This window comes from Arvicola amphibius, chromosome 8 (genome assembly GCF_903992535.2).
Source record: "Arvicola amphibius chromosome 8, mArvAmp1.2, whole genome shotgun sequence".
NCBI classification, from domain to species: domain Eukaryota; kingdom Metazoa; phylum Chordata; class Mammalia; order Rodentia; family Cricetidae; genus Arvicola; species Arvicola amphibius.
The window spans coordinates 73,417,755-73,433,177 of record NC_052054.1 but is presented as its reverse complement, the minus strand read 5'-3'; the positions used below and the strand labels follow the sequence as shown (position 1 = coordinate 73,433,177).

General features: G+C 49.5%; 1 protein-coding gene across 2 annotated transcripts in view; it reads left to right on the top strand.

The window, feature by feature from the left end:
• Nectin2 (nectin cell adhesion molecule 2) overlaps positions 1 to 15,423 on the top strand; it is a 34,036-nt gene that overhangs the window by 15,064 nt on the left and 3,549 nt on the right. Inside the window, exons 3-6 of one of the 2 annotated variants that reach the window (XM_038339696.1) lie at positions 420 to 716; positions 2,814 to 2,931; positions 3,108 to 3,256; positions 12,564 to 12,717. In XM_038339696.1, the coding sequence (XP_038195624.1) occupies positions 420 to 716; positions 2,814 to 2,931; positions 3,108 to 3,256; positions 12,564 to 12,717 (718 nt within the window). Of the gene's footprint in view, positions 1 to 419; positions 717 to 2,813; positions 2,932 to 3,107; positions 3,257 to 9,344; positions 10,057 to 12,563; positions 12,718 to 15,423 lie in introns of those variants that run through there. The other variant, XM_038339697.1, reaches the window with a different exon arrangement.

Below are 15,423 nucleotides of genomic sequence, written 5' to 3'. Positions count from 1 at the left end.
AAGGTCAGCCAAGACCACAAGGGGAGTCCCAGTCTCAAAAGGGGGAAAAACACACACACACACATGTTATATATATCAACAGAGACTAGAATTATATGTCTATATATATATATATATAATTCATATAAATTATATGTAAATATACATACATATCTTACACTATGCTAGAATAATGTATGCACTGGGTATGTTCTTTGATCCAAACATCAGTCCCGTGGAGTGGGGACTTAGGTTACTCTGACACTAAAGAAAATGGTTAAAATGGCTTGCCCAAAGCTGTGCACACGCTAGGTGGATGAGCTAGGCTCTGAAGCCCGGCAGCAGAACCTGATGTGTGGACCCATGCTCCATGGTCACTGCCTGATCTTTTGAATGACTGCAAGTCATGGGTCACACACCTTCTTTGCTCCTCTCCCTAGCCCAGCCTGAGAATCATGCTGAAGCCCAGGAGGTCACGATTGGCTCCGAGGCCGTGCCTGTTGCCCGCTGTATCTCCACGGGGGGCCGCCCTCCTGCCCGGATCACCTGGATCTCATCTCTGGGTGGAGAGGCCAGAGACATTCAGGAGCTCGGTCCACAGGCTGGCACCGTCACAGTCACCAGCCGATACTCCTTGGTGCCTGTGGGCCAAGCGGATGGTGTCAAGGTCACGTGCAGAGTGGAGCACGAGAGCCTCGAGGAGCCGGCCCAGCTGCCAGTGACGCTCTCCGTGCGCTGTGAGTGCGGCTCTCCCTTTACCCCAGCCAAATCTCGCCTACTGTCTGTACTAGTTTTGGAGGGCCTCGTGCATGTGCGGCCTCTAGCATCTACACTGGGATTCTTTGTAAAATCCAGACTGGCCTGCCCCACTGCCTGCCTCCCGGTCTCCCACCATCGCACCAGGCCTAACGGGCTTCTACAGGCTCCTGCCTTGCATGCTTGCCTGCCTGCCCTGGAATCAAAGATGAGCTGAGAAGGCATTGCGAGCCAGTAGGTTTACTTTCTCCCCAATCGCTGAGGTGTGAGATCAAACAAGAAAATAGAAGAATGTGTCACATAAGCTGTTCCACCTCCCAGACCTGGTTTGCCTGTAAACAGTCCCCTCACTCCGCCCCCATTGTCTTTTCGTCCCCTGACAGTCTTCATCAACTGTCCTGGACCCACGGTCCATGCTGTCCACCGCAGCACTGTTGCCACGCTTTGCTCATTGATTCGTTTTTGGAGACAGAGTTTCACACCTAACCTGGTTTAGCATCAGACTCCCCAGCCTGCTCATCCACAGCCTGTGCCTGTGAGCCCCGCTCACTTCCAGAGTGCTGGGATTACTACTAACGCAGTGCACACCTTTAATCCCAGCACTCGGGAGATAAAGGCAGGTGGATCTCTGTGAGTTCGAGGCCAGCCTGATCCACAGAGCAAGTCCACGAAAGGCTCCAAAGCTACACAAAGAAACCCCATCTCAAAACAAAACAGTGGTGTGGTCCTGGTTCTGTGAGGTGCTGGGAGTGGAGCACAGCCTGGGGGATGCTGAGCAAGCATTCCCCTCCTCTTTAAATTGCCTCCCTAGGGGTCTTGGAGTTCCCCCAGCCTTCCCAACGGAGGCTAGCATCTTCAGAAACTGCCTACAGTGACAACCCCAGTCACTCTCTACACAAAGGCTGGGATTCTACCTGCTTCGTTCTTGTATTGAGTCAGGGTCTTACTGTGTAACCCTGGCTGGCCAGGAACTTTCTGTGCAGACCATGCTATCCTCCAGCTCACAGATACATCCTCCTGCCTCTGCCTCCTGAGTGCTGGGATTAAAGGCATGCATCACTATGTACAGCAGTTTTGCTTTGGTTTGGGTTTTTTTTGTTTTGTTTAGTTTTGTTTTTTGATGACAGAGTTTCTCTGCATAGCCCTGGCTGTCCAGGAACTCACTGTGTAGACCAGGCTGACCATGAACTCAGAGATCTGTCTGCCTCTGCCTCCCAAGTGCTGGCATTAGAGGCATGCACCACCTCTGCCCAGCTGTTACGTTTCTTAAACACTTATTTTACTGTTTATAATTATTTCTGTGTGTCTGTGTCTGCGCTCATGAGTGGAGTAGGCCGGAGGTCTTAGATGCCCCTAGAGTTGGAGTCGCAGGCCGCCGTGAGTTGCCTGATATGGGTGCTGAAACAATTCTCAGTAAGAGCTATATATAGTCCAAGCGCTGAGCCGTCTCTGCAGTCTTTATTTTTTGAGAGAACATCTCGCGCAAGGCCAACCTTGAGCTCTGTGTAGCTACGGATATCCTTGAACCCCTGCTCTTCCTGCATCTACCTCCTTACTGCGAAGATTACAAGCTTGAGCCATGCCATGCAAACCTATTATCTTCAGCGCCACCCTGTCCGCCCACTGTTGCAACTGACCCAGGACACCAGTGGAGTAGCTGTGCCCTTCACTGTGAGATCAAGTCCTCCTACCTTGTCTGCAGTGGCTTCTTCCAGCCATATTCATCCTGAGATCCTCTGTGAGCCTGTCCACCCTGACTTCCTGTCTTTCTACACTGGCCGCCCCAAACTGTCTAGATATACTGTCTCCTGTATGGAGTACCCTAGGCACGTTGAATTGGGAGCATGCATACACAAAACACACACACAAACACAACACCTGTAGTTGTTTTCTTGATCCTGCCTGAGCTGACATTCAAGTGGCTTCCTGGGTGTGGGGTCCACACTGGTCAGAGCATTTACAGTGTGGCCTGCTAACCCCAGTTGGTTATGATCCATGGTTTTCTGCCACCTGTTCTGCTAACTTGTCCCCAGTTCTGGAGTCTACTTGTCTCTGAGTCAGCCGTCTCTTCCTCTCAGACCCTCCCGAAGTGTCTATCTCTGGCTATGATGACAACTGGTACCTCGGCCGCAGCGAAGCCATCTTGACCTGTGATGTACGCAGCAACCCAGAGCCCACAGGCTACGACTGGAGCACGTGAGTGACATGAACCTAGGATTGGGTGTGGGGAAGAGGGCTGGGGCCTAGAACCCTGGGTCTGAGGGAGGAGGTTTGGAGTCTGGACCCCTGGGACTTAGGGTTGCAGTCTCCGGGACAACCTGCTCCCCCTGGGTGCCTGCTTCACTACTGTTCACCTCACCCCACACCCTTAGGACCTCAGGCGTCTTCCCGGCCTCCGCAGTTGTCCAGGGGTCTCAGCTACTTGTCCACTCTGTGGATCGAATGGTCAACACTACCTTCATCTGTACAGCCACCAATGCTGTGGGGACAGGTCGTGCTGAGCAGGTCGTCCTGGTGCGAGGTAAGGAGGTCTTGGCATTTGAATATAAAACCCTGTAGTTTCTCCCTTTGGGGCTCGGGTCCGCTGGTGCTGCCCTAGGATGAGAGGGAGTCAAAATTTCCTCAATCTGTACAGATGAGTATATAGTTCAGCTTCTCCATCTTGGCCTGCAGGTGTAGGCTGTAATGGGGGTGACCAGAGAGGAGAGTTGGCCAAAGAGTTCCAAAGTGGGGGCCTGCACTGAGTTATCTTAAAAGCCAAGGCCTAAGCTGGGTATGAGGTACATCTATAGTCCCAGCATTTATTCAAGAGACTGAAGCAGGAGGATTACTGTGAGGCTAGCCTTTGCTACATAGTGAGACCCTATTTCAAAGAAGGAAAGCACCCAAAGTTCAGTGAGAGAAGAGAACCGGTGAGTCTATGACGGACACAGGAGCTAATGACAGCTGTCGAGGTTTGTCCCCGGGAGCAGACAAGACTGTCATAATGTTGCATACATGGTTCTTGTGACTACTGATGTGATAAACTCACATCGAGCAAGTTTGCTCAGTCATGAGAACCACAGTCAAGACCCACAAGCTGGCCATGAGCCAAGGCTGGGAATTCTCTTGAAACTTGGAAATCCAGTCACCCAGATGTAACCTTTTATAGTCAGAACCACTGTCACTGAGACACACCCCAAGAAAGAGTGACACTGGCCAAGGCCTATAATATGCCGCAGGAACCAGGAAAGAACTGTTCTTAGAACACCCTTAACCAGACCTGGTGGGGGCTGAGGCAGGAGAATAAGAAGTTTAGGGCCTACATGGACTACCGAGTGAGTTCTGAGTTAGCTTGGGCTACAGAACAAAACCATAATCTCAGAAAATAAAATATACCATAAAATAAAATATGACAAGAGACTTAGGGAAATGGCTCAGTGGTAGAGCCCCTGCCTAGAATTCCCTGGGATGTGGTTCAGTGGTAGAGCCCCTGCCTAGAATCCCCCAGTGAGGAGCTGGGGTGTGTCTCAGTGGTAGAGCCCCTGCCTAGAATCCCCCAGTGAGGAGCTGGGGTGTGGCCCAGTGGTAGAGCACTTGACTAGCATGTTGGAAACCTTAAATTCAATCTTCAGTATGGAAACATAAAAGAAGACTTAGAAGTACCACTGTAGATGCCACAAAGTTTGCCTATGCAAATACATTAATCTGAAAGACAGACCTTACCAAGCAGGTCCTGAGCCCCTCAGAAACACAGCAAATGGCTTAGAGAGAAAGTAAATGACAGCTCAGCCCTGTGATGTAGTTGGACATGCGCTTCTTGAGAACACATTTTTGCTGAGACACACACAACTTTTGCTCATACACCCATGGCAAGCTGACTTGCCTGTAGGAACAGAAACTTGCCTTGCTCATCAGCTCTGAACCTTCAGGGACATGTACTTGGATGAAAACATTGTCAAACAGGGCCACAGTTCACATACAGAAACATCTTTTCTTACACACCTGAAGAACATTCTAGAAGACGCTTCTGCATCCAGAAATTCCATTATAGAGATTCTGAGTCACTAGGTCATCTGTTAAGCAATTCTTATTGAGGTTTCCTCTTGAGCGCAAGTTCTTTTCTTTCTTTCTTTTTTCTTTTTTAGATTTATTTATTATGTATACAGTGTACTGTCTGCACATATGCCTGCAGAAGAGGGCACCAGATCTCATTACAGATGGTTGTGAGCCACCATGTGGGTACTGGGAATTGAACCCATGACCTCTGGAAAAGCAGTCATGCTCTTAGCCCCTGAGCCATCATACCCCCACAAATTCTTTAGTATTGGGGGTACGATAACAAATACAGGTGCAGTCCTTCCGCTAAGGTGCAGCCAGTGGAGCCCAGCTCCACACACTAGGAAACATGCTCAGCTGGAGCTGCTCCCTTAAGTCTCAGGAGGCTCAGCCTGGGTTTGGGACCTGAAGAATGGAGGATACAGACTCTCTCTCTATTTTGATGTTTTCCTAAAAAAAAAAAAAATAAGTACTGGTCTTGAGATTTTTATATCAATTACTATTTCAGGCAGTTTTTGTTGTTATTCTGAAGCAATGCTTGAAGCAATCTTCTTTATAAAAGGAGGTTTCTCTCAGCTCAGAGACCTGGGGGTGCAGCTCCTATGGGTCTCATCTAGTCACAGCCTTCTTGCTTGTACATTCAAAGACAGCGGGGCATCGCATGGCAGAGGTGAGGAGCGCATGTATACGTATGTTCCTTTCTCTCATGTTTTGAAACAGCCCAAGCCATCTCTGACTCTGAATAGTCCAGCCTCTGCCTCCAAAGTGCTGAGACTGTCCCTAGCTTGCTTAGTCCGGGCCTAGTTTAATAAATAGTCTGCTGTACAGTCAGATACTCCTAAACCCCAAGTGCCGAGAGAAACCTGGGTGGGCTAGAGAGATGCCTCAGTGGTTAAGTGTGGCTTGCTCTTGCAGAGACCCCCAGTTAGTTGGATTCACAGTACCCATATTGGACAGCTGACACCTGCCTCTTAACTCCAGCTACAGGGAGACTGGATGTCTCTGGCTTCATGGGGTTCTTGCACTCACATGTTCATACATCTACACACACACACACACAGTTAAAAATAAAATCTTTGAAAGAAAAGTTGGACAACCAAAGAAAAACTGCCATATAAAAAGTCACCCTTGACTCCGATAAAGGTAGCCATGGACCCACCTATTGGCGGGACACTGTTGTTGAGGATATAACTGGAAGATCAAACATCTATTCATCCAAAATAAGGAATTGGACAGGTCCTGTGTGGATAGCACCATAGGCCAACTTGGTGAGCCCATGCGTTGTGCTGAGGTTACTTACAGTGCAGACATGATACAAGGATGGCCGCATCATCAGAGCCCACCCCAGCCTGGGTGACAGTTCAGACTGGAGCACATGGCGCAGCCTACGGGCAACTCACTTGTCTCTGTGTTTGTGGCACTGGGCAGCTCAGCTGGTCTGAGAGTCACTCGGCCTTTCTTACTGCCTCTCTAGGCTTAGAGAGGGAGCGAGGGAGTGGCCCAGCCTTGCAGCTCATCACTTTCTGGAACTTTGAGCTGTTTATTTTCTGAGCTTAAATCCATCCCTGGGGATGGACTGCTCCGCCTCCCTTTTAATATTCAAGCTAAGCACTGGCTACTTAGTGAATCCAGACCCAGCCTGTGCAGCCTGTGGCCATCTCAGAAAACCAGAAAAGCTGGATGTGTAGCAGGGTGGTCCGGTAATCACAGCACCTGGGAGACAGAGGCAGGAGGATTTCTTTGAATTTGAGGGCAGCCTGGCCAGCATAGCAGGTTCCAAGCCAGCCATATCTTTTATTTTATTTTTGTATTTTTGTTTATTTATTTATTATGTATACAATATTCTGTCTGTGTGTATGCCTGCAGGCCAGAAGAGGGCACCAGACCCCATTACAGATGGTTGTGAGCCACCGTGTGGTTGCTGGGAATTGAACTCAGAACCTTCGGAAGAGCAGGCAATGCTCTTAACCTCTGAGCCATCACTCCAGCCCCCCAGCCATTTTAAAAGGAAAGAAAGGAAGAGAATAAATCCATTTGGCCATAGTTGGAGAGATCCACCCACACCAGGAAAACGAGGTTTCTGGGTCCAGCTGCCCTCTGAGGACGCAAAGCCCTGCTCCCAGGCACATACCCATGCTTCCAACATATTCAGTCTCACTAGGACGTGGTTTTATATGCTCAACAATTAAAACACAAGTGGGTACACTGTGACACATGGCAGCCTCTGCAGAAAACTCACACCTTTGACTCACACACAAGTGATTAGACTCTCCCTGCCCATGCTCCAAAGCTCCTCTCCAGCTTCATGGGAGTACCCACATTTCCAAGGAAGAAGATTGAGGGATGCATTGAGCAGCACTCAGAGGGCCTCATCCCTGCCTCCGGTGCAGTTCTTAGAGACAGTTACTGCCACTCTCCTTTCAGAGGCCACACTGCTGCAGATTGGGGTCCTTACGTGGAATAATGCCCTGTTTGCATAGAACTTGCACACAACCCCCAAAACTATTACTTTATTACTATGTTTTTTATTACTTTGTTTGATTTTGTGTTTTGTTTGTTGTTTTGAGGCAGGGTCGCACTGTGTAGCCCTAGGTGGTGGGGGGCTCACTATGTGCATCAGGCTGGCCTTGAACTCAGAGACCTGCCTGCCTCTGCTTCCTGCATGCTGGGATCGAAAGCATGCCATAACTGTACCCAGTATGGCACTCCATTTGAAAACATTACTTAGAAACTGGATGTGGCAACCCAGCTCTGTAATTTGAGCACTACAGAGATGGAGATAAGGAGATCAGGAAGTTGAGGATGGCTTGAGGTTCATGGAATCCTCTCAAAAACCAAAACAAAATCCGAAAGCTATAGCCCTGTGACTAGGGAAGTAGCTAAGAGGTAGGGTCTCTGCCTAGAATCCCCCACTGAAGGGCTAGGGAAATGGTTCAGTGGTTGAGCCCGTTTTCATCATGAACAGAGTCTGGATTCCATTCCAGAGCTGTGAAAGAACTCGAAGGTTGGCAGAAGAATCCAGCTTGGCCAACACAGACCGGAGGTAGTGAGCAGCTGTCAGGGAATGCTAACTGGTTACATGTGGCCAAGCAACTTTCACAGCTGGCCAGCAAGTTCACTGGTCAGGAACACATTTGTATCTCCATTAGCTGGCTGAGGGCCATCATGCCAGCCCACAGGATTTTTGTATTTTAAAAAGGCATCCCAGCCGGGCGGTGGTGGCGCACGCCTTTAATCCCAGCACTCGGGAGGCAGAGGCAGGCGGATCTCTGTGAGTTCGAGGCCAGCCTGGTCTACAAGAGCTAGTTCCAGGCCAGGCTCTAAAAAAGCTGCAGAGAAACCCTGTCTCAAAAAAAAAAATAAAAAAATAAAATTAAAAAAAAATAAAAAGGCATCCCAGTGGGCCGCAAGGCAAGGCTTCCAATCCCCTGTCCTATTGACTTCCTGTGTGTTCCCCACCAGGCTGAACAGGTGGGAAGGGGCCCGTGGAGGTAAGCATGAGGCAGCCAGGGTGCAGGGAACACTAGGAAGAGCAGTGTGAGGTGAGGGAGGTGATTTGAGATCTCCCAAACCAAGAAGATACCCAGGAATGGTCAGTGCTTCCATTCCTCCTCCTGCCTGCACATTCTGTGCCTGAGTGGGAGGGAGCAGAGGGGCTCTCATCCTGAGCTCCTGTGTATAAGGGGCTGGGACCCCGCCCCCTGACTACAATGTTACTGACTTTATTGTCTTTTGTTGTTTTGAGGGAAGGGGTGGGGACAGCCTGGCCTCAAATGTGGGATCTTAACCTGAGTTTCCCCAGTAGATTCAATTGCAGGTCACAGAAGTGGGTTTAATTCTGCGTGTTGGGTAATGCTGGAGATGGGATACAGGGCCTCAGACTGGGCAAGCAAATGTTCTACCACTGAGTGTCCCAAACCCCCGCACTGGGAGATTCTAGGCTCTACCACTGAGTCACGCCCCCAGTCCCTCACTGGGGGATTCTAGGCAGGGGCTCTATCACTGAGCCACACCCCAGCCCCTCACTGGGGGATTCTAGGCAGGGGCTCTACCACTGAGCCACACCCACAACCCCTCACTGGGGGATTCTAGGCAGGGACTCTACCACTGAGCCACACCCCCAGCCCCTCACTGGAGGACTGTAGGTAAACGTTCTACTGCTGACCAACATCCTCAGCCCAACAACTTTTCCTCTTCAGAATTTTTAAGATCGTCTCACTATGTGGCCTTGATGACATGATTGCCTTGCCTTATTCTCCCAATTGCTAACATGACAGTCTTGTGCCACCACACCTTGCTGCGGTCTTCATTTTTGAGCATGTTGTAGGTACAGATAGCTATCTAAGGCAGCATCAGCTGGCAACCTCTCCTTAATACAGTGCCCACCCTGGCGTGAAGGGTCATACATACCCCTTCATCTTCCACCTTGCCTTTCTCCTCCCTTCTCCCCCTTAGTCACCCCGTAAGTTCTGGTCACTAACCCGTGTCCTGGGTCTCCCCCATGCCCTCCCCCCCAGATGTGTCCTCTTGACTCCCTCTCCTCTTTTTCTCTCTCCTTCCTTTCTCCTCAGACACCCCCCAGGCCACCCGAGATGTGGGTCCGCTGGTGTGGGGGGCCGTGGGGGGAACATTGCTGGTGCTACTTCTGGCTGGGGGGTTCCTGGCCTTCATCCTGCTGAGGGGGAGGAGGAGGCGGAAGAGCCCTGGAGGAGGAGGAAATGATGGCGACAGAGGATCCTACGATCCAAAGACTCAGGTGTTTGGGAACGGGGGTCCTGTCTTCTGGAGGTCGTCATCCCCAGAGCCCATGAGGCCAGATGGCAGGGAGGAGGAAGAGGAGGAGGACGAAGAGGCAAAGGCCGAGGAAGGCCTCATGCTGCCTCCACACGAGTCACCCAAGGACGACATGGAATCTCATTTGGATGGCTCCCTCATTTCTCGGCGGGCAGTTTATGTGTGACCCTACGCTGTAGACACCGGACACATAGAGACGCCAATTCCCACCCCCCACTGCCAACCACACCAACGCCAGCCAGCAATGGGATGGCTAGGGACCGGTTGGACTGGTTCTTCTTCAGCACACCGGAGTTGGAAGGCTACCTCCCCAGTTTCTGGATGGAGGACAAGTGGAACCACACACCAGACTCCTATCTCCAGGCCCTCATGGACCCCAAGAGCGCCATGGTGCACACTCAGGACTCCTTAGAGCTTTGCTTTCGGCCCCAGCCTGGCCCTGGCCCCGAAACACTCAGGAGCTAATAAATGCCTTGTCAGAAAAACTTAGGGGTGTTTTGTAATACATCAGACCCCTCTCTTTGTGTCCTGGGGAACAAGTGGGTGGGACAGAAGCTTGAAAAAAAAATAGGTGGGGACCCAGATTGGGAGATGTCACAGCACTTACGCCCAAGTTCCCCTGTAGTTGCTGGAATTGAGAATGGGGTCCCTGACTTTGAGGCTCAGAGACGGGAGTATGGGGAAGGGAGCTTAAACTCTTGGACAGGTGGGTGAGCAATTGGCTTGGGGCTGTTTCCTCAGAGAGAGAAAGGCTAACTCCCTTGATTCTGAGTTCTAATGATCTGTGGGGTGGGGACCCACACAGGTCTCCTTTTTCTGTTGTGGAAGGTCCTAGGAATGGAAGGCTGCTTCTGTCTGTATTTGGAGACCTCAAGGGTGTAGAGGCAGGTTCCAGGTGTTGGTGATACCCAGATGGTCCTACCTTGACATCCTCAAAGTGTCCTGTCCTGGGTGACTCCCACTCTCTTAACAGGGTTTGGTCCCATGGGAGTTACCAGAAATTCTGATGGGCCTCACCACCCCCGTACCACATACACATATACTCACACGCACAACATATATAGCAGAAACACATGTTTCTTCAGCTAGCAATCTGATTCTGAGCATCCCAAACCATTTGCCCCTGGGAGAAGGAGGTGAGCTTAACCCCCGCGCCTCACCCCCCCCCCAAATCTGGCTTCTTGAGACACTAGGATCAGAGGACGCCTTCTGGGTGGGTGGGACAGCCAGGAAGCCTGGCTATGTGCACTTCCTCAGCCAGTAGTCATAGATCCCATAATGCTAAGCCTGTGTCCACCATGCTGGGGACACAGATCACAGAGCCCTGTCCTGTGGGAATGTGGCCAGCCAGCAACAATGGCAGGAAGAGTTGAGTGTTTGCGATGGCCTTGTGTGGCGCACTCTTGCTGCCCCCGCCAACACACACATCCACCAGCGCACACACTGGGAACTTCTGGAGGATGCCCAGCAGGAGAGCGGATGCTGACTGCACACCCTGGGCAACTTCCCCTCTGAGTTTGGGAAGCACATTAAGTAACGTCACTGGTGACACTCCAGAGCTTTGCATCCGTGTCTATTCTGGGTGTTCGTGGCAGGTGCCCACCATGTTCTCCGTCCTGAGAGCAGGGCCAGCAATTTGCTTGATTTCTGTCTGCACACAGATCACCTCTCAGAGGTCTGCCTGTGTCCAAGCCAGGGCTATGGATCCAGTGAGGAGGCAGGTCCTTGCTCCAGGAACCCTGCCATACTGAACAATTGGGGATGAGAAACCATGTGAGCTCTCCTGATGGGCCTAAAAACATGACGTTCCCTTAATAATGAAGGGTTCTGCTCCTGACACCTCAGCCTGCCCTCCACATCCTCCCCCTTTCTCTGCATTCAATACCACAGTCTTCATGCTGTTCCTGTTTGTATTTTTTTTCTGTATGAGACAGTCCTCAAATGCTCTCTTCCAAGGTTGAACTTGAAGAACTTCTTCCCACTGCTTCCCCCTTGTGTGTGGATATTGTTTTGTTTTTGTTTGTTTGTTTTTGTTTTTTGTTTGTTTTGTTTTATTTTGTATGGTTTGGTTTGGTTTTTCTAGACAGGGTTTCTCTAGCTTTGGAGCCTGTCCTAGAACTAGCTCTTGTAGACCAGGCTGGCCTCGAACTCACAGAGATCTGCCTGCCTCTACCTCCGAGTGCTGGGATTAGAGTGTGCCGCCACCACCCGGCTTGTTTTGTTTTTTGAAACCCTCTTGGCCATGTGGCTCTGACTGTCCTGGAACTCATTCTGTAGCCCAGACTACGTTCATACTCTTGACATAACTCCTGCTTCAACCTCTTCAGTGCTGGAATTATAGGTGCCTCTAAACTGTCACAACTGGCTCTCCTTGTTCCTTAAAAAAGACCCCAGGCTGCCCCAGGACCTTTGCACTAGCTATTCCTCTACAGTACAACACAGGACTCAAAATATCCCTTCACAGATAAGCCCTGTCTGCCTGGCTTTCTGTCACTCCTTGTCCCTCTCCCCGTTCTGAACATTCTGAACTTTGTGTCCAGTTCAAGCCTGACATTAGAAAGCACCCAATCTGCTTGTTTGCTGTTGGCCAAAGTCAGCCTGGGCTACCTTAAGACCCTGGGCAGTGAGGTCCATGAAGGTGGGGACTTTCTGCATTTAGTTCATTTCCATGTCTCTTCCCACCTACACAGGTGAGATGTCCCTGAATCAGATGCACAGGGCAGTTGGTTGAAGCAAAGCCCTATCCATGTGGGGTGGACAGGCAGAGGATGTGCTCAAACACTGAGCACTTGCCTAGCATGCTTGAGGCCCTGGGTTTAGTTTCCTGTACAGCCAAAGGAGACAAGGCCAGAAGGCAGAGGCATGCGTTCAGCCTGGGCTACATAGTGAGACCCTGTCTCAAAACAGATTGGTATCTGTGGTATCTGAGGAATGAAGCTGGAAGCAGCAGCTCTGAGGCCCTCTTAGTAAGCCCCGTGTTTTCTTTGTCCTAACAGAGTCACCCAGCACAGCAGGCGCAGGGGCCACAGGCGGCATCATCGGAGGCATTATCGCTGCCATCATTGCCACCGCAGTGGCTGCCACAGGCATCCTCATTTGCCGACAACAGCAGAAGGAGCAGAGGCTTCAGGGGGCTGATGAGGAAGAAGAGTGAGTGATGGGGTCTTGAGAAGTGTTTGGGAGTAGGGATGTCAAGGTTGGGGAGCACATCAGAGTTGGGGAGCACAGGGGACAGAAGGAGAAATCCTAAAGGTGGCGTGAGACAGAGACACCACTATGAGTAACCATAAATAAGGGTGGTGAGGAAAGATTTTTCTCTTCCTTGTGAAGTATGGGTATGAGAAACTCTGAGATGTCGTAAGAGCCCAGGCCCCGACTATCTTGTTGCTCCACCTTCTCCTGAGCTTCAGCTCTTAAGGGATGCTAAGTGTGGGTTCCCAGCACTTGGAAGGTAGAAGCAGGAGGAGCAGAAGTTCAAGGTCATGCTCCCTCTGTTACATCTGTCTCAAAAAACAGCAATGAAAAAAAAAACTAAGAAAAAAGGTACAGGAGCCAGGGAGATGAGTCAGTCACTAAGAATTTGAATTCCATCCCTACAGCCTTTATTAAAAATAGATAAATAAATCAGCCAGGTGGTGGTTGTGCACACTTTTAATCCCAGCACTCAGGAGGCAGAGGCAGGCAGATGCCAACCTAGTATACAGGGAGAGTTCCAAGACAGCCAGGGCTACACAGAGAAACCCTGTCTTAGGGGGAAGAAAAGTGTAGTGGTGAATACTTGCAACCCCATCCCTGAGGAAGCAGACAGGAGGAGTTCTGGGGCTCACAGGCCAGACAGGTGGCCTAGCATACTTCCTGTTCCACGCTGCCTTAGTTTCTGTCCTATTGCTGGGAAGAGACACCGTGACCAAGACAGCTTTTTTTTTTTTTAGAATTATTTCTTTATTTCTTTATTATGTACACAGTGTTCTGCCTGCATGTACGCCTGACAGAAAAGGGCACCAGATCCATTATAGATGGTTGTGAGCCACCATGTGGTTGCTGGGAATTGAACTCAGGACCTCTAGAAGAGCTGCCAGTGCTCTTAACCTCTGAGCCATCTCTCCAGCCCCCGACCAAGACTGCTATTAAAGAAAAGCATTTAATTGGGGACTTGCTTACAGTTTCTGGGGCGAGTCCATGATTGTCATGGTGCTGGCAGTAGGCAGGCCTGGCACTGGAGCAGTCGCAGGGATCTTAAGTGCTGATCCCAGGCAGCAGCGGGAGAGAGAATGAGACTGATCCTGGGCTTTTGAAACCTCAGTGACACACATCTGCTCCGACAAGGCCATACCTCTTAATCCTTTCCAAACAGTTCCATTAACTGGGGAGCCAGCATGCAAACATATAAGCTCATGGGGATCATTCTTGTTCAAACCACCACACAGGCTGATGAGAAACAATCTCAACAAAATTAAGATATTGGCCAGCAAGATGACTCAGCAAGTAAAGATGCTTGCTGCTACGCCTGATGACCTGAGTTCATTCCCTGAAATCCACATGGCGGAAAGGGAGAGAGCCCTTCCACAAGTTATCCTTTGACCTCGGCATGCATGAACATGTGTGTGTCACACACAGAGTCAAAGAGAGAGACTAAATAGATAAATGTAATTTTAAAATTTAATATACAGGGGCTGGAGAGATGGCTCAGAGGTTAAGAGCACTAGCTGCTCTTCCTGAGGTCCTGAGTTCAAGTCCCAGCAACCACATGTTGGCTGACAACCATCTGTAATGAGAAATGAGATCTGGTGCCCTCTTCTGGCCTGCAGGGATACATGCAGATAGAACACTGTATACATAATAAATCTTTTTAAAAAGAGATTTAAAAAAAATAATGATGTGCACACTAACCAAGGATGATGGTATATACGCTTATGATCCCAGATCTCAGGAGAATGAGGTAGGAGGATTGAGAATTCAAGGCCAGTTTGGGATGCACTATCTCACAACAAATAGTATATTCCCATTTCCGGGCCTGCCCCGAAACCCACTGAGCCAGAATTCCCACAAGAAGACTGGGTTTTGAATTAGTAACATGCTTCCTAAATGACTCTGCTGTATAAGTCTACTGTTTTCTTCTTTAACTTAAAAAAAAAGAAGAAGAAGCTGGGTGGTGGTGGCACACAACTTAATCCCAGCACTGAGGAGGTAGAGGCAGGCAGATCTTGTGGCCAGTCTGGTCTACAGAGCAACTTCCAGCACTGCTAGGGATGTTTGTAAAACCAAAAAAAAAAAAAAAAAAAAAAAAAAAAAAAGATTTATTAAGATTTATTTTTATTTTCTCTGTGTATTTACTTGCTTATATGTCTGCACTTGTTATGCCCAAATATGCAAAATTCCCCAAAAAGCCAACAAGGAGCCCAAGTCCTGTATGTAAAAGCAAAGAGCCTTTATTTTATGCAAGTTTGCAAACTCAGTCTCTCCGCACGTCCAACGTATTGACGTATTGGAATAAACGGAGATCCCCGAGCTCACTTAAAATAGGGTTGGGTTTTTTTTTTTTTTAAGATTTATTTATTTATTATGTACACTGTATTCAGCCTCCATATATGCCTGCAGGCCAGAAGAGGGCACCAGATCTCATTACAGATGGTTGGCTATCTTGAAACTTGGTCTGTAGACTCGGCTGGCCTCGAACTCAGAGATCTGCCTGCCTCTGCCTCCTCTCCTGAGTGCTGGGATTAAAGGTGTGTGCCTCCATTGCCCAGTTTGAATTCAGGTTTTTCAAAGCATTTATCTGCTAGTCAACTTGCCTATTTATTTTTGTTTTGTTTTTAAGATTTATTTTCTTAGTTGGGTGGCAGTGGTGCATGCCTT